The sequence below is a fragment of the Manis pentadactyla genome, chromosome 2 (genome assembly GCF_030020395.1).
Source record: "Manis pentadactyla isolate mManPen7 chromosome 2, mManPen7.hap1, whole genome shotgun sequence".
In the NCBI taxonomy this organism is placed as follows: domain Eukaryota; kingdom Metazoa; phylum Chordata; class Mammalia; order Pholidota; family Manidae; genus Manis; species Manis pentadactyla.
Window position 1 is genome coordinate 9383382 of NC_080020.1, and position 19127 is coordinate 9402508.

The window sequence follows — 19127 nt, forward strand, 5'->3', positions numbered from 1 at the left end:
TTGGCTTAGATTTCTCTCTCACTCTCTCTCTCTTTCTATTTATATATATATATTTTTTGCTAATTCTCCCCCAAAGCTCTCTATCAGAGCACAACTCCCCCATCAAAATTATGTAAATGGTTTCTTCTCATTTTCCTGAGCCCTTCATTCTCCACTTTATTCTCCACTTTAATTCCCAGGACTGTCGATGGCTGGAATCTTCCTTAATCAGTATTGTGGGCAATTTCTTTCTATCTTTCCTATGTTGGGTCTCTTTTTACTGGACTCCTCATATCTTCCTCTTTCTTGGTCTTCTTCCCTATTTTGGTAGGGCACATTTTTCTTGAGATTCCAGAGAAATGTACATGGGAAGTAAGTTATCTGACATCTTCCGCAGCTGAAAAATGTTTCCATGGTTGATTGGCTTAATCCAGAATTCTAATGTAGCAATCATCTTACTCAGAATTGTGAAGCCATTTCTCCTGTAGCTTCTGGGCTTGTGGTTGAGGAGTCTGACGTCATTCTAAGTTTCAGCATTTTGTGTGTGATCTTTCCTCTCTCGGGAAGCTCTTGGTACCTCTTCTTTTCCTGACTGGTGTGAAGTTTCATGTGTATATGCCTGGTGTGGGTTTTCTTCATTAATTACACTGGGCACTTGGTTATCCCTTTTAGTCTGCAAACTCTAATCCTACAGTTCTGGGAAATTTTCTTGAAATGTTGCTTTGATGATTTCATCTCCTCTGATGTCTCTGTTTTCTCACCATAGAACTCCTATTATTTGTGCTCCAGATACATCTAATAGCCAACCTATATATAAATGTGTCTTTTTGGATATCTCCCATTCACATGACACTCAATATGCCCCAAATTGGACTCGGTGTCATCTACCAAAACTTTCCTCAGTCCTCTCTTCTCTCAGCAAATGTGTCTTTGGCCCAAGCCAGAAATGTTGATTTTGTCATCTCCTCCCTCTTTCTTGCTTCTTTACATGCAATAAAATGCCAAATCCTGTGAAATATACATCTTGCGTCTCACTTAATTTCACTTTTCTTCCATAGTCACTGCAACTTCTTAATTCAGACCGGTGTTACTTATCTTATAAAACCCTGAAGCACCCTCCTACTTCCTCTTGTCTCCAGTTAACTATGTTCCAACTTATCTTTCAGAGACTTCATCCTAGAAGTCCCTGGGTGTTTCTGTTATGCTCTGTGGCTACAACGTTATTACACTATCATCCTTTTACCTGCCCATATTCGCCGTTAGACAATACATTATATGAGAATTGCTCAATCGGTAAATATTTGTAAATAAATGAGTCGAGCACTAATAGTAACTAATCATGCACTCCCTCTGTGGACAATGAAATAAACCCTGAGATTGGGTGAATTACTGACATTTCGAAACCTATTCTTATTTTCTCCTTATTTCTTCTCCAGGACCTCTCTCTCCCCCAACAATAAACAGCATATCCTAAGTGAGCAATGAGCAATCACTTTACACACTTCCAGACACAAAATGAGTAAAGCTCTGAATATGATGGATTTGTGGGAAGAAAAGAATCCAGTTCTCCTGGGGAATCAAGACATTATGTGATCTATTAGGAACTAAGAAAATGTGAATAAGTAAGTTGTGGTAGGAAAAATACTTTGTATTTTTTAAAATAGACAAGCAGGACTTTACTCATTGTGGCACTTTTAGGCAGGTAAGCCAAAATGAGAGAAATGGTCTGGATTATTTGTCTCATTCCACCCAATAATTCACTTTCACATTCATTCAAGAGCACAATAAAACTGTGCTCTTCAGAGCTAACATTTTCCCCACTTAAACAAAAAGTCTCTAGCCAGGTCTGTTTAGTATTAAATAAGTGCTCTCTTGTTAGCATCCTCTAGTTTCACTAAAGTCCGCATCAGCCCTCTCTTATTTTCTGAACTATTCATCCCTTGAAAGCTCCGTCGCATTCCCTTATCCCCTCATTCATCATATACTTATTGGGTGGCTCCATTGTACTTGATGATATTAGCTGATGGGAGATTCCAAAGTAAAAATACAGAATCCTCATCTCCAGAAAGTCAGCAATCAGTGGGACATATGAATAAGTAATGACAAGATAATGTGGCAAGTGCCAGTCCAGAGGTCTGGATAAAGACTTTTCTCTCGAAGCTTGGAGGAAGAGGAGGTAGGGCTTCACCAGAGAAGGTCATGTTGGAGCTGAGACGTGAAGTATGCAGGAGACTCACCAAGAAGGAGAGGTAACAGCAGGGTGGGGCATTGTATGCAAAGGTGCAAGGCGTAAAGGGACAGCTCGTGCAGGGACAGAACGTGGGAAATGAGCTTGGAGGGTTCACTTCTTGAGGCCAGCCCCCCCCTCACCTCTGGCCCTCTGTGACCTCCACCTTCCCTAGACCAAGACGAATATTCTGACTGAGTTTCTCTCCAACATATCTGAATTCCCCTGCAAATCCAATTGAAAGCTAAATTAGACTACAGTTCAATTACTTATTGTGATATCTATCTATCTATTTGCTTTTTTTAAATAAATGGGAAACTGAGGTTGTCAATGAAATAATGACTAATGAAAATACAGAAAATAAACAGGAAGTTAAACTAGCTTTGGCTGCCACTGCTTAGAGTTTAAACTAAGTTATCTGGCTAAGATGACAGATTAAGACTCCGTCATCACATATACATAAATATTTAAATAAGTTATTTCCTTTTTATAAGTGGCACATATTTATGGTAGAAAAATGAGAAAATACACTTCTTCTTCATTTTCACCATTTTCTCACCCAGCAAGAGCCCCGGTGAACCCACTGAAATGCATTATTTCAGACTGTATTGTGCATATTTATATATTTTTTTCTTAACAAAATACTATTATACAGCTTTGAACATTTTTTATTGTGAAATGTAATACTTAAAACTTATTTTTACAGTTGAACAAGTAATTATAAAGCGAACACCCATGAAATTGCTACCCAGGTCAAGAACTAGAACATGAGAACATTACTGGCACCCTGGAAGCTTGGCACATTTCCAGCCTCTTTCCCATTGAAGAAACCCCTGTCATGATATTTTTGATCATCATTTCTTGTTCCTCCTTATAGTTTTGCCACTCCATGTATATCTTTACATCTGCTTCTGAACTTTATATCAGTGAAATTCTACTGTGTGCATTCTGTTGTCTTGCAATTTTTACTAACACTACATTCGTATATTCATCAGTATTGTAGCATGTAGCCCTAATTCACTCCGAATATTATGATGCACTATATGCACATATCACAATGTATTTGTTTATTCTACCACTGATGGAAGTTTGAATTGATTCTACTTAGAGTTTTTAGCAATTATAAGCAACGCTGTTTTGAACATACTTGTATAGTCAGTCTCCTGATACATGTGTGTATGCATTTCTCATATACCCACAAGCAGAATTCTTAAGGCCCAAGTGAACTTTATAAATAATGACACACTATTTCCCAAAGTGGCCAAGTCCATTATGGTCTTGCTCATGATGATGGTGATCATCAAGGCCTAAGCTAGTGAAGGACTCATCACAGCTATGCAATCAACAAATAGCCATCTTGAATGAGAATCAGATATTTGGCAAGTGGTTGGGTAGGGCAGGGAGAAAGGCATAAGGGACAGAGGGATAGTGTGAGTGAAGAAGAGGCATTAAGTGCCCAGGCCCTTCAAGGACCCAGGGGTGCGAGGTGGCGGCTTGGCGAAAGAGAAGGCTGGCGTGGTAGACAGGCCCTCTCAGAAAGGACCTGTGTGCCGGCCCAGTGAGTCTGAATCTTTGCCTGTAGGCAATGGAAAGCCACTAAAATGCCCTAAGCAGGGAAGTAGCAGGACCAGATGTGTATTTAGAAAGGTGAAAGGCCACGGCCAGCAGCAGGAGGGCAGGATGGAGGGGTGTAGCCTCCTGTCAGCTAGGGGTGGTTGGGTGGTTACTGATTAGCAAAGTAGTTCTTAGTACAAATGTGTTGACTGACAGATTGAAGATGAAAGACATGAAGACTTGGCAAAGTCTGAGAAATGTACTATTCTTTTCTTAGGTATCTTAGAAACTGGATGATATTGCCATCAACATGAGATAGCTGGTAAAGGATTAATAATTGGGTAAAGAAATGAAAAGTCTTAAATACTGACACGTAATTCAAAGTTGTATGCTCATGATGCTAAAGATTGGCCTACATCATGTGATTTGCATAACAATGCATTTATAGTACACCGGGCAGAGTTCTGAAACACATAAATGTCAGAAATCACAATGGAAAACAGAGCCCTAAAAGACCATTTGCATTTATTACCGCTGGTCTAGCTCCCATGGCACCTCTTAGATACAGTACATGTACATATTCTTAAGTGAGAGTTGGGTTTTCATGCCCTACTTTTGAACTGCTGCCACAAGATAAAAGGTTTCACACCAGCCTGCAGGTGGCTTAATAGCAAGGCGAGTCACAGCATTGTATAACTCTCCTTTGGTACCACAGGGTTGTCCTAAAATGCTTCCAAATTATCTAAAATATTATTCTTCCTACTGTTTCTGAAAGAATCTGGAAAGCACAGTAGAGAAAGTTTAATGTATCTCTTCCCTTACTGGAATCATTCTGTGGCATTTCAATTATAATTGTTAAATAGCATCCTAGGTCCCTAAACTGGCAGTAGAGGATCAGGTGATTAGAGTTTTAAACTCGAGTGCCTTTAAAAAAAAATATCCAACTGTCCCAGTGAACCTTTTTGTGTGATGACTAAAGCTAGGGATGGAGGAGGCAGTTGTGAACTTTCTGAGCAATTGCTTTTCATGCTGTCTTTTGACCATTTTGCAGCTGGCAAATTATTCCATAAAAGGGTTCAAAGCGGAAAGAAGGTAGCATATTTTCAGTTAACAGGGTGTCTCATTGTTAGCAGCCCTAGTCCAAGATTTTAAGGTGGGGGAGCCTTAGGAACCTCTAATATTTACAAAGAGGAAATTCACACTGTTCAGTGGCATGGAATGCTATTCCCCACCATTGTTTTCTGGCAACTTCTATTGATCCTTCAGGTCTCTGCCTGCGTGTTTTCTGCAAACTTCATTAGGTCTGTACACATGCCTTCACTGTATACTCATTTCCCTCCCACAACACTTCACAGAACTGTAATTAAATAATTAAGTATGTAAGTACAGGCTTTATGTTTCTCTCTCCTGTTATATCACCATCTCCATAGGGACAAAGCCTGTCTCATTTTATCACGATTTCCCAAAGTATCCAGCAAAGTGTTTAACTCAAAGAAGGTGCTTAGTAAATCTTTCTTGGTAAATGGACACCCACCCATCCAAATTTCACCTGCCGTCCCTCCGTGGGACAAGTGGGAGTTGACCCCATGGACTGTGATTCACAGTGCTTCCTGCCCCGCCCTAAGGGGCTGGGAACCTCCCCACCAGATGGAACAGGGGGCTGCGTGTCTTTCTAGGACACGCAGGAATGCGCCTCTGAATGGCGAGGTGGGACGGCTCCTCCGCCAGACAGTTCATACATCAGATTCACCGTCTGTTTCTGTTGCTGTGACCTCGGGCAAAGGAATGGGACTCAAATTCATTGCCTTTATTTTTCTCCCACGAAGATACTTTCTAAACACTTCTACCTGCTGTAACCTCCTCTATCCCCAACCTATCATTGGTTCCCCGGTTGGCTTCACAATGACAAATGAGTTGAAGCTGTGCTTGCGATTGAGACTCGGCCTCAGGGAGAACACACTCAGGGCTAAGCAATAATGCGCCGTCTGCACCGAAGAGCCCCGTGCAGCCGAAATGCCTGACCTCGCCCCCTTCAAGGCCTGGGAGGTCTCTGAATACTCCTGAATCAGTGCAAGCTTCAGCACCGGGATGTGCCACGACTCTTTCATTATCAGAAACAGTAACATGTTCTCAGAGCTCTTCATGTTAGAAGAGCATAGATCACATGATATGGTAATTACTATCTCCAAATCATCCGGAGCCAGGGTCACAGTAGCAGCTAAAATGACCCTTTTACCTGCCCTCTTTTCCTAAAACAGGACATTTTTGTTTCTGCAAGCTCTTTGTTAGTTTCTTTATTTAAGATGCACCCAGAAAGGAGAGACAATGCTTGGCCAGCCCAGATGGAAGATGGGCGAACCTGTCAGGGTGGCTCTCCAGCACACAAGTACATCAAAGTGCACAGGAAACATGTTCTGATGGTGTTGACAAGATAACTGTATTTTTAAAATTATACTATGCCCAGAAACACCCAAATCTGTGGGATTTCATGGAGAGATAACAATTTGATTTTAAAGAAGTAAAATCAATTTTCTTGATGCAAGTGGAGATTCTGTAGCTTACAGAGTAACAGCTTCCCTCTTCCCAGCCTTCTTCTCCCAGAAGAACAGCAGCCCAAACAAAAAGACACTAACTGTTCATTCTCTATAACCATAGGAAGTCCTTCTATACCTTGGGCTGAAAAAGAGAATTTTATTTTCTACAATACATCATGACAACATGACAGACTCAGAGGACATATTGACCAAGAAATAATCTATCTTCAGATCAATATTTTCAACCGAAAATAGTTTCTTACTTGCTACAATAATTGCAAACCAGTTTGAAGAGTCAACCGGTAAAGCCCGACTATTTATGCAAAATTATATGGGTCAATGCCCTGCTGACATTTTGTGCTTGACACATGAACAACAGAAAAGCTTTTCATGAAAATTTTGAGAAAAATAACCATTGAGGACCAAGACTAAGTTTTTAAAACTCTTGGGAACCTTCCTGTTATGCAGCCATGGATAGGATGTCATCACGCTGATGTCAATAAGGTAATTATCATTATTAACTTGCAGGAAGAGTATATTTTAGGAATGGACCATATTTTATACCTCCAAACACATTTAGTGTGTACGGTGCACTAGCTTGCAGCCTGTGGCATGGACACACTACAGAATTACTGTAGGGGATCTGAGAAACTATATGTGAAGTCACTAGCATTGTCCTAGAAAGAAGAACTCAATCTCTAAGATGTAGTTTTCAATGGTAATTATTTCAATAAATGCAATTAATTGGCCTCTATCCGAGTGAGCATATTTAAGCAGCACAACGCAGAGATTAGGTATACAGGTTTTTCAGACAGACTTAGAATGATTCCTGTTCTGCTACACAGAAGCTGCTATGATCCTGTGTGGAGGGTTTACTTAATTTCTGTAAACCCTCGTTTCCTCCAGAATTAAAGAAGTCAAAGTATTTAAATCCCTAAGCATATTGCATAGTGCACAGAGAATGCTCAATAAATGAATCTTTAAAAAGAAGAAAAGCCTGTAATAAAAGCATGGTGTCTAAAACCTAATCATCCTTCCAATTATCAACAGAATATTACATTTAAAACAAATTAGCATCAACCTATTTGCCATCATAAATTGAATGAAGACAACTCTCGCTTTAGAGGGACAGGTCAATGCACATGCTAGTCATTTACTCCTATGGGATCTCCAAACTCTTGCTTATAGTTAGATTTGATACGGGCACTCTTCTAGACTATATTTCTTAAGCTCCAAGAAAAAATCTTTTCCAACAACTCTTATTTAATCTTGTACCATTGATTTAATTGATCATGGATGTAAGAAATAGTTTAAATATTTCCATATTGATGGATATTTAGATTGGTTCCACTTTTTTAGTATTATAATCAATGTTGCAACAGAGTTTCCTATACATATATCATTGCTGCCTGAGCAAAGATTTTCTAAGAGATTCCTAGAAGTAGAAATACTAGATTGCATGTTATAAACATTTAAAGTTTCATGGATATTCACCAACTTGCCTCCAGAAGATTCTAGCAGTTTCACATTCCACTAACACTACAAGAGTGTTTCCTTGCCAGATACTTACCAACACTGGCTATAATAAATCTTTTTACGTTTTTCTAATCTAATATGAAAAAAAATGGCATCTTATTTTAAAAACTGAATGTATTTAGTTATTCGGGAATTTGGATATCTTTTCATGTGTTTATGGTCATTGACCACTTTGTACTTCTGTGTGAATTACCCATTCATATCTTTTACCTATTTTTCAGATTAAGTTGGGTTTTCCCTATCGATTTTCATATTAGCACTCTGTTGCAGCATTTTCATTCATTCAGTTTTGTCACCCTTAACTCTATGATGCCTTTCACTGAAGAAATTTAAAATCTTTATGCAGTTAAATATATGATGTTTTAGAGGTTTCCAGGTTTCATGTCATGATTATTCCCAAATTTTAAACTATTTTTAATTATTTTATTATTGAAGAACATACAAAACTGTTGTCCGTTACATTGTTCAACAGATTTTTTAAGAGTTCACAAAAATTTTTAAATCTTAAAACTTTGTGCTGGAAAGTAATTTTCTCTCTTCTGATGAAGCGATATGCTCTTTATTTTCTCTGACTGTGTTTCTCCTTTTGCCCTTTTAGCCAGGAAGCTCGGAGCCCAGTTTTGTCAGGCTTTTCCCTTTGTTGTACTTGGATTTTCATCCCTGTGTCTGTTATTCTGTGCCCTTTACGGGATGCTGCCTTTGCTAGGGGGGGTTAGTTTGTTCTCTTCGGTTCTTGTCCCTGCTGCCACAGAGAACTGAAGGGCAGAGACACAGTAGTGAAGCACAGCAAAAGTTTTATTTGAATACACTCTAAGGGAAGAACAGGCCAGAGTCAAGGTAGACTAAGGGAGGTTTACTTGAATAAAGCAGAGAGGAAGGGGAAGCTCACTGATGGGAATTTGCAAGCTCACATTAGAGCTCTCAGTAGCCCTTTCTAACTTACCCAAGTAGGACAGAGGGAGTGAAGACTGGTGCTTAAAGTCTAGAAATAGCAAAGTGACAAAGATACCACTGGAAGAGCCCAGGGACAAAATCAATTAAGTTGAGCAGTAAGAAGTCTTAAAAATACACACTCCAAGAAAGGGGAGTGCAGGTAACCTCAGAGAGGAGGCACACTCAAAGAGCTTAGGGTTCTGTCTTTTAAGGCTTTCAAGAATGGGGCAAAGGGCAGGGGTGGGGGTTGTTGGGCATGGGCTTGACTTGTGGTCTCATGATGTCTATCTCCGATGACAGACACTATGTCATTATTTATCTTTCAAGAATGGTGTGGGTAAAATTGCAATATTTCCAGTATGCCTCACTTGGCTTTAGTACATCTCCATATCAATAGGTGCTTTTAAAGGGTGGAGAGAAGTTGTCCATCTCCATACAAATAGGTGATTACAAGGGTGCAGGAGCGAGGGCATACCTGGACCCGAGAGGTTTGGTGGGGTCCCTTTTTTGGCAGCCAGGTCATGAGAGACACAGGTGAGCAGAAGTGGATGACTGCTTATAATCAATAAATGGGTTTCTCCCACTTTATTTCTCCCTTTGACTGATTTTGGCTTCAAAGGTTATTTGCCTGAGCTGGGAACATATTTTCCACCCCAGAGTTACAAATGGAATAGAGGTAAAGGGTTGGAGGGGGCATAGGCCTGTCATGAGGTTTCAAGATGTCTATCTCCAATGAGAGACAGTATGTCAGTTAAGACTGCTTGCCCTGCCTTAAGATAGGTTGTTGGCTGATTACCAAAGAATAGGCCAGTAATCTAACTTCCCAACTCTGCTTTTAAAAATGAATCTTTCCTTTAAGGTAAGTCCCTCCTGTTCTTCTAATGCTACTCATCTCTCTCAGCATTTTTAGGAAAATTGATCGTGATGCTTATCCCATGTCCTTGCCCTGTCTCGCCTGCATTAGCTGGAGCATGTCTCAAGGTCAGCTCTGATTCAGAGCATGTGGAAAGAACTCACACTGCAAGGGGAGTTAACTCTCTGAGTCCCTTCTGGCAGAGAACTGATTATCTGACTTTATCTGATTAACCCCCTGAGTTCTAGGGGGGCCCCACCCTCCTTTCATCCCACTCATATCTGTCTTTCTGCCTAATACTTTGGATCTTTTTGAAATTAGAAAGTGATTAAGTAACAAATTAGTAAGTAATGATTAAGCGAATAATAGGAAGTGATTACGTAAATAATAAATAAAAACCTATATTTAAATTTTTTCAGGTCATTGTTTCTTAATCCATTTTACTGTGAATTATTGGTCTGCTAGAACTAACTAGAATCCACCTGATAAGATTATAGATCTCTCACTCTCACACTATTTATTTGTTTGCAAATACGTTTACCTTATTGTGAGCAACTCAAGGGTAAGACTTTTTCTAATTATCCTTGACTCCAAGTCACCTATGGCTTTAAGTAACTTCGATATTTGCTGAATGAATGAACCACAAAAAAATGTTACTCACAGAAAAGCTTGCATGAGAAATCTAGGTTAAAGGAAACAGCCCAAGCGCTTCCAGGATTTGTTCTATGGTGGGTACATTTGCATCTACAATTGTGGACGACAGTAGTTGAGCAGATGAGCCAAAGATACAAGAACCTGGCCATCATTAGCCTGGAGTCACCCAGGGAAAGAAGCAAAGTATCACAGTTTAGAAGTGATTCCAACAATGTGGATTAAAACAAGGGTTGTTACTAACTAAGTAATTAAAATAACCCAAACAAATTCTCAGTCCCACCCAAGAAATCTAATTATTCGGGATTTAAATGCATTCTACATGCCTCCCTTCTACTTTTTAACTATCTTGATGACACAACAGAGTGATATGAAAGCTGATTCTGTTTTAGAAACAAGATTTTATTTAAATTAAAAATTCAAACCCATGGAGTAAATGTGAACCTAAAATCCAGTAGTAATATTTACCTTTTAACAATGATTTTAAAATACAAGGAAGACTTAAAGTGTTGGAATTAGATAAAACTTAGAAGCGAAAGCCCTGAAATCTCTAAAATAAGTTTTCTGCTTTGTTTGCCCCATCTACACCCTCCCCTCATAACTCAGTTCTGCTTTCTCTGGGTTTTTAAGCAATGTGGGTGGTCCCCTTACCTTCACTGGGGAACAAAACAAAATGCCTTCTCCCTCACTGACCTTGTTCTCCTGATGATGGGGCAAGAAAGACAAAGGCAGGCTCCCAGGGGGCCACAGCCAAGGGGCTACACAGTGGCTAGTATGGGGTCCTCTGCCGAATCAACCGGGGGCTGTTAATCCTTGTATTAAAACACTCTAACACCCCCCTCCTTTGAGGCAATGATGGGAAAAAATGTAAGAAGTTCTAGATCTTTCGAAAAGCAAATACAGAGCACATGAGTTCCAGAGTAAACTCAGGCTAAGATTCAGGCGCTCCGCTGCATGTCTCACCAGTTCACACTGGCGGCGGCTGCCCTCACCGCAGACCCCGGAGGAGGAGGCTGTAACTAAGAGAGCAAGGCTGGCACAGCTGGCAGTGATGGGGAAAGGGAGCCAGAGGGAGGAGAAAGAGGTGTGCCTGGGGCAGCTGGCAGCGGTTTCCAGAGTGAGGCCTCTGCAACCTGCCGTCAGTGCCCAAGGAGCGGGCGGACCTCATGGCACTTCCACGGGAGAAGCAGAACGGGTGGGGTTCTTGCAGTGACGGCCAGAGCCTGTTACGGGGGTGGGTGGGCGGTGCGTATGGCTCCCACTTACCTTGAGGAACTGATCTGTCTTGTGCCACGTGACAGAACCACCTGTTTCAAGTGACGAGTCCTTTCTGAGTGCCTTTCTAGTACATGTCCCCATATGATTAGGGGACTCACTCAACAGGTATTGATTGAGAGCTGGTTCTGTGCTGGGCACGACTGCTGCTAAGGATTTGGGGGTGAGTAAAATAGGCCTGACTGCCTGGATGAAGGGGCAGAAGGGCATTAGACATGCACAGAAATCATGAGATAACTACACCTCTGTTAAGAGTTAATGAAGGGAAGGGTCCCTGAAGAAGTGACATTTAGGTCAAAACCTGAAGGCAAAACAAATGTTAACTAGCGGAGGAGAAAAGGAAGGAATGGGGCTGTGGAGGGAGGGGATGGGGCCTGTCAGGTGGGGTAAGGGATGTGCCCCAGCCCACTTGCAGGCAAGGGTCATCGTGATATTATCTGTTTTCAGGGAACTCCCAACCTGAAGGGAATGTGGCATAGAAAACTTAACTCTCTTTCAACTGAATATCAACTAAGCAGATATTAAGGATTGATTTATGGACAAAGGCAACAAAATATCACTTAGGGAAAAGCACAGAATGGTGTTTAGGGGGGCTTTTCAGGGAGTATTGCTTCTCTCCCAGCTTTGGAAATGAACAGGTGTCTTTTAATTTAAGGATTTAGATTCCAACAGTATTTATTAAATACCTAATATGTTCTATGTCCTTTTACTTATTTCAATGCTGAAAACAATTCCATGGAGTATGTAGTATTATCCCCCACTTTTTTTTTTTAACTGATAGAGGAATATAAAGATTCGCTAAATGCTGATTTGCCCCAGGCCCAACGGCTAGAATAGGTTGGCTGGGCTTGGTGCCCAGCCTCCTCACGGGGAGTGGAGCACGTTTTCTTCCCTTGCCCTTTAGTCCACACTTGACCTTTGCTGGGAAAGGTTGTTTAGATTCAAATCTGTAAAACTAAAAGGTTTGCATCGTGTGCTCTAGACCTGGAGCTCAAACAATCATCACAGGCCCCATACCAAAACCTTCTACAACTATGTGGTAGGGAAAACAGGATACTTCAATTTGTTATACAAAAATAGGAAAACTTATTTTCTCTACAAGGCTAGCAAAACTCCCTTAATATGTTAACAGTAATGCCTGAATATCAACTAACAACATTCATATTTCTTCAGTTATCTTCTAAAACAAAAAATTGTTGGTGTGTTTGTTTGAATTGGGGTCCAAAATAAGATCCGTACTTTGCAATTGGGGGATATGCCTAAATCTTTTATAATCTACATGTTCCCCTTCCATCTCTCTTTTTCCCTCCAAAAGTATTTGTTTACTTTGTGTGTTTTGTATATTTTGTTGCTGTTGTTATTGTTGAGTACATCAGCTGCTTTGTCCTGTAGAATTTCCCAGAGTCTAGGTGTGCTAATTCTATTCCCATAATGTTATTTAATATGTTCTCTGTCCTCGGTATTTCCAGTAATTAGTAGTTACATCTAGAGGCTAGATCAGCTTCATGTTTCCCCCCAAGACTAATAATTCACAGATAATGTATACATTCCCATCAGTACAATGCATAATGTCTGGTTGTCTCTTTAAACTGATGATCGATCATTGCCTTCATCCCCTGATTCATTAGAAGCTGTGAAAAGGTGATATTCTACGACATCTTATTTATTAGCTAGAATACTTTTATAAAGGGAAACTTCTCTTCATCAACTATTTGGTTATTTTGAGGTACAGACTGAATAGGAGAAGTAGCTAAAATGTTTTAATTCCTTTATTTACCAGGTCTCAAAGTAATAGGTAATTTCATGTGTTCCAAAGTAACTAGTTTTTTATTTTTGTTTTCCTTTTCTTTCATTAGGCCCTCATGGATATACACATATTTTGATGGGTATTACTCTACTGTAGCTGTTATGAATCTTATTGATAGTCAATCTCTTTGTTTTTTATACCACTAGGAGCTTATTGAGTTTGACTCTTGAGTCTTTTTGATACAACCTGAGCAGGCTATGAATTCTTCTTGGCTTTCTGGTATGCCAAGATGTTCTGAGATCTGCAGTGCCTGCCCTGGACCTGGAACCTGCCATTTCTTCAAGGAATCCTATCTTTCTGTAATAGAAAATGCATTTAGAGACCACAGTCTGGGCATTAGGGGTGTCATTTTTATTTATTTATTTATTTAGTTCTGTTTATAGCTTTTCAGTGGACAGGACTGGGAAATTTTTTAAGGTAAATTTCAGATGAGTTCATACTTTATCCCATTACATCCAATAATTCTTTAATGTCCTTTAACAGCTGTAACCCATGTAATCCCAGCATAACAACTTCAGAATCACAACTGATTCAGAATCAATACTAACACTAACAGCAATAGCATAATTACCAAAAACAGCTTAAAATATTTTTTTGCAGTTCTTTTTGAACATGGGTATATACTATTAGGGATATTCAATCACATTGCTGTATTTTAAAATCACTTGGAGTTGTTGTTCTATGTGTGTATATGCCACCCAAAGGCCATATAATTACTTTCATTTGTGTAATTGTACATTTGACTTTTAGGTATCACCTTTTAAAATTCAATGTTAATTTGCAACTGTGTAAGACATTTATATGACTTCAAAGACAAAACTACCTAACAAGGTGTATTCAAAGCCCAGCTTCTATCACTATTCCTTCCTTCCTATTCCTTCTTCTTTCTTGTAAGTAATGATTTCTTTTTAATTTCAAAGCTTATTCTTTTATTGTGTTTTCTTCATATAAGCAAATATATATTTAATCATATATATATATATATATATAATTTCCCTATTGTTAGATAAAAGGTAGTGTACTACACACACTTTCCTCTGTCTTGCTTTTATCACTTAATATTACCCCCTGATAATCACCTTCTAGTAGCTATTTCCCTCTTCATTTAACAGCTGCATAGCAAGCACCATATCCTGTGGCTGCATAACAATCCATTCAGCTAGTGTCTTATTAATGGATGTCTGCATTGTTTTCAGTATTTTGCTATTTCAAACAGTGCTGCAAGGTATCACTTTGTTTGTAATTTTGCCAGCCTACCTTTAGGAAAGGTTCCTAAGAAGTGGGACTGCTAAGTCAAAGAACACATGCATGTGTGATTTTATTAGATATTACCAAATTCCCCTTCACTGGAGTTGTACGATTTTATATTCCCTCCTGCAATGTATGAGAATACCTCTTCCCTGCAGCTTTACAATAGCATATGTTTTCAAACTTTTGAATTTTTCCCTACCTAGTAGATGAGATACTGTAGTCCACTGTAGTTTCATTTTACATTTTTCTTATTGTAAATGAAGTTGATTGTCTTTTCATCGGGCTAATAGCCATCTGTATTTCTTTTTCTAAGAACTGCCTGTTCAAATCCCTAGCCCAGTTTTCTTTAACAGTAATGCACAAAATATGATCCCTAGATCAGCAGCAGCACCTGGGAATTTGTTAGAAGTGCAAATTCTCAGGCCTTTCCTCAGACCTACTGAATGAGATACACTGGGAACAAGGTCCACGATCTGTGCTTCAACAAGCCCCATGGGTGACTCTGATGTACTAAAATTTGAGAAACACTGGTCTATAGGGTTGATGCAATAACGTTATTTTAACTTGCCATAGGCTTGTCCAATTATTTTCTATTTAAACCAAGGCCACTGGTGTTATTAATCAGGAACTGGATGATTCAGATGCCATGTGACATTTATTCATTCACTCATTCATCCAACCATTAACAAACAGATGTTAAATATTGTGAAATAAAATAAAATTTTACAGTTTGCCACAGTGGCCTCCCAGACAAGGAGAGCTGTGCATGCTACAGAGGCCGTACGTCAGCCAGGTCAACTCAGGCTGTGCTGAAAAGATGCCAAACGGCCATTCTCGTCTGTGTTAGCAAGACTGCCACAGACCCCTGCCCAGGGCCGAGAAGAGAAACAGCCCAATGTCCTCAAAGAGGACAAGACTAAATGGGAGTCTGGTCCTCCTGTCCTTGGCAGAATTCTTCAGAATAGTTAACAATCCAAATCCTTGCCTCCTCTCACACACAGATAACTTTGGAATGTGCACAGCATGTTCTTTTAAGATACTAACCAGATGCATCCTTGCCAAACTGCTTGATGTTTTGATTAATGTAACCTCTTTCCTGCATGTATCCCCTATTGTAAAAAGGTACATAAGCTGTTTTCAGACTAAGGGCTTTGGAGCAGTCCACTCAGAACTCTCTGATTGGCTGCCTGCCTGGGTTTTAGGCCAACTATGGCCCTCACTGTGACTCTGAATAGACTCTATCTTTCTTAGTACAACAGCTGGGTTGACTTCAGCCGACAGTATCCACTGTGAGTTAGTCCCTGAGGCCAGCAATACAGATACAGATCTAAAGAAACAGACACTGGTCACTGCTCCCAGGAGCTAGCCTTCCACCGAGGAAGAACAAAACTAAACAAGTAATCTGAGTCTCACCACAGGGGATTACAAGGTGCCACTGAATCGTACAGCAAGAGGCCCCAGCTAGGCTACAGGTTGGGGAAATGCAAAGTAAAATAATGCTGAGATACTATTTTACTCCCATCAAATGGACAAAAATTTTTTAAAGGGATACTACCTGTATCTAGCGGGGGTATGGGTGGAAATGTGAAGCACTGCAGCCTCTTCCAGAAGGAATCTCAGTGAAATTTTTTAATGCATCAAACACAGCAACCCCACTCCTGGGAATCAAGGCCATAGAAAGAAGGCCACTGTGTGTAGAGGCAACCACCGGTTACAAAGCGAATGCCTGTGGTAGGGGAGTGGTCGAATAAAGCATGGTATATGCACACCAGGCAGTCACTGGGAAGAAGGAGCCACACCATGACTTAAACGTCTTTCTATGACATACTTTGGATAAGGAAAGCAACATGTAGGAAAATGCGTATCATGTACTCTCATTTTCAGAAACTCATACAAGCCCATGTGTGTGTATATTTAGATGTGTTGGTATATGACCATATGAGCATAGAACAACACTGTGGAAGAGGAAATGCCGATACGGGGGAGCCTTCTATGGTGGATTTGGGCTCAGCATGCATTCTCCCTTCCTGTTAGAAGACCTTCCTACACGTGCAAACGATGGAACGCTGACAACTACATGGCCATCCCTGCAGGCAAACAGACACTCCTGTGTGAGATACGGGAGGGGGAGAAGGCAGAGCAGGGGCCACACGCGGGGCTGCCTCGGCAGCTGAGTCACTAGCTTCAAGGGCGTGGAGGGGCAGGGCTCCGTTTCCCCTGCCTGGGCCGAGCAGGCAGGGGGCAGTGCTGAGCCAGACCTGTTGTGGCAGCTGCTGATTCCTGGGTGCAGCCCTGGTGGTGCGAACCTGGAGCCACAGGGGAATCTTGCAGAGGCAGCAGTGCCTGTGGGGTCTGGGACTCATTCGGGAGGCGCAGTCTGAAACCTGGTCCCACAGCCCTTCCAAGGATTTTTTCAGCACCCACTTCCCTGGGCCAAATGCCCATTTACCTAAAATAACTTGATCCTTGGTTTTTTTTTTTTCTTTGCAGTGGGAACTGTGTGAGTTGATGGGTTACCAGTTGGAGGAGTGAGAGGCAGTTGTGAGAATTTAAACGTATGTATATATGAAAGTTCCTTGACAATAGTGGTGTTTATTATTATTATTAATCTTAAATGCCATTTGAAACTCATCTGTCATCCCAGCTACATAACTGATATACACAGAGACCTTGCAAAGGCTTGTGACTGCAGAAGGGGGCCCTCCCCTGTGCAGCGTCTCCAAGCAGAGCCTTACCCGCAGGCGTGCACGTGGACTTAGGGGCTGGAAGCAGACTCCTGCGGGCCGTTGTCACATTGGAGGCTGCAGGAGGGGCCGCCCGGCTGGCCCCCTTGGGCGTGTCCTTGGAGGGCACAGCCGCCTTCAGAGCCGGCTGGTCTTCAGTCCCAAAGGCGGAACCTGCGGGAGGCAGACAGTGTGTTAATTATAACTTCATGAAAAATGGATGGACCGCCTTGCCACTTGCAATTGCCAACCAATCCTCACGCCGTCATCTGCTTTAGAACTTGAGCTGACTTTTAGTGGGTGGCCTTGAAAGGCATTTCTCTGGGATCCGATGTGGCAAGCAGTTTCCTTTCATCGCTGCCTAAAAATCTGTCATTTACATCCTCTGTGTCAGGGGGCTCTGCAAAAGCCAAGAGCAAGCTCACCTCTAAAGACTTCACACACATGAACACACACACATACACACACACAGTTTGCTTATGTGGATGTGTAACCGCGTATGTATATGATAAGCATTTATTTGATAACACAGCAGACGAGCAACCCTTTTTTGGAAAACCAGAGGGAGTGACCCCGGAGAGGTGAGAAGGCCCACAGGTCCAGGACGGGGATGCACAGCTCCCTGAAACCCAGCTAATGTCACCTGCAGAGTAAGAGGCTGGGGATGAAGGCAGAGGGGTGAGGGGCATGGAGACAAAGAACCCCTTTGAAATGGTGAAAATTAATAATGGGAAACCTCATTAAAGTGGAGTCCAGAGGCTAGAAGGGGAACCATACCACTTCATGTCATTTATAGGAAGAATCATGAAGTATAGGCCCCAACTGGGGGGGGTTGGGAGGAAGCTACACTGTATCTCCTGTAAGAAATCGGCCATCGCTGCAACTCAGCCAATGGAAACAGTCATCACCCTGAGCTCTTGCTTTTCTCCAACAGACTTTGTTCAAAATAATGCCCCACCACCACCACCACCAACATCCCACCACTGCGCACCAGCCAACTTCCTCCCCCTTCTCCATAAAATAACATTCCTCTTGTTTGTTTGTTAGACTTGCCTATGGTTTTGCCACAGCTTACATGTCCCAAGTTGCAACCCTATGCCATTCCCAAATAAGCCTACTTTTGCTGGTAAAATGACTGACAGTTTTATTTTTAAGGCTAGCAAATCCCATGAAGATGTTTTATCTGAAAAGCTGAGACGTCACCAGACTAAGAGGACCCTGAGTGAGAGCCCAGCTTATTGCAAAGGCAGAAGACATTTATTAATTATTCCAGTTCACGCTTTGTCTATAGGACGGCTTCTTTGTAAGGGACCATTCTGACACTAGAAAGATACTCCGTACTGGGATATGTGTCAGATTTAGATGTGTGAAGTGGTCATGGTCCAAATTGTTCTTCTAGATCCTTCCAAACCTACTGTGATTTATATGTTTGTAATCACTTAAAGATAAAGACACCAACGTCTAGTCCCTGTTAAAGGATAAGTCTTCTAAATACACCTCCGAGTATAGCTGTGGAGCCTAATCTGCTAAATTAAATAGAGAGCCTGGAAGTAATGCGATTACTGATTTGGAATAAAACTATCCAGTTAGAAACATGACCATCCACCGTGGAAAATAAGCAATGACAGCTGGAAGAAGTACACAGAATTCTAGCAAAAGATGAAATTTTTGTTTTCATCATTTTAAAAGGATAGCCATAACATTCTATTTAGATAGGGCCTGCATACAAATGGTAACATTATTAAAATGGCTTTTCTGTCCAAAACAGAGTAAGAGATGGTTACTTTCTCTGAAGACCTGAAAG

At 41.1% G+C, this 19127-nt stretch overlaps 1 protein-coding gene across 8 annotated transcripts in view; it reads right to left on the reverse strand.

Moving 5' to 3' along the window:
• MTUS2 (microtubule associated scaffold protein 2) overlaps window positions 1–19127 on the reverse strand; it is a 507260-nt gene that overhangs the window by 140498 nt on the left and 347635 nt on the right. For all 8 annotated transcript variants that reach the window (XM_057489951.1, XM_057489952.1, XM_057489957.1 and 5 more), the window contains one exon: window positions 17336–17497. In XM_057489951.1, coding sequence (XP_057345934.1) covers window positions 17336–17497 — 162 coding nt within the window. The remainder of the gene's footprint in view (window positions 1–17335; window positions 17498–19127) is intronic.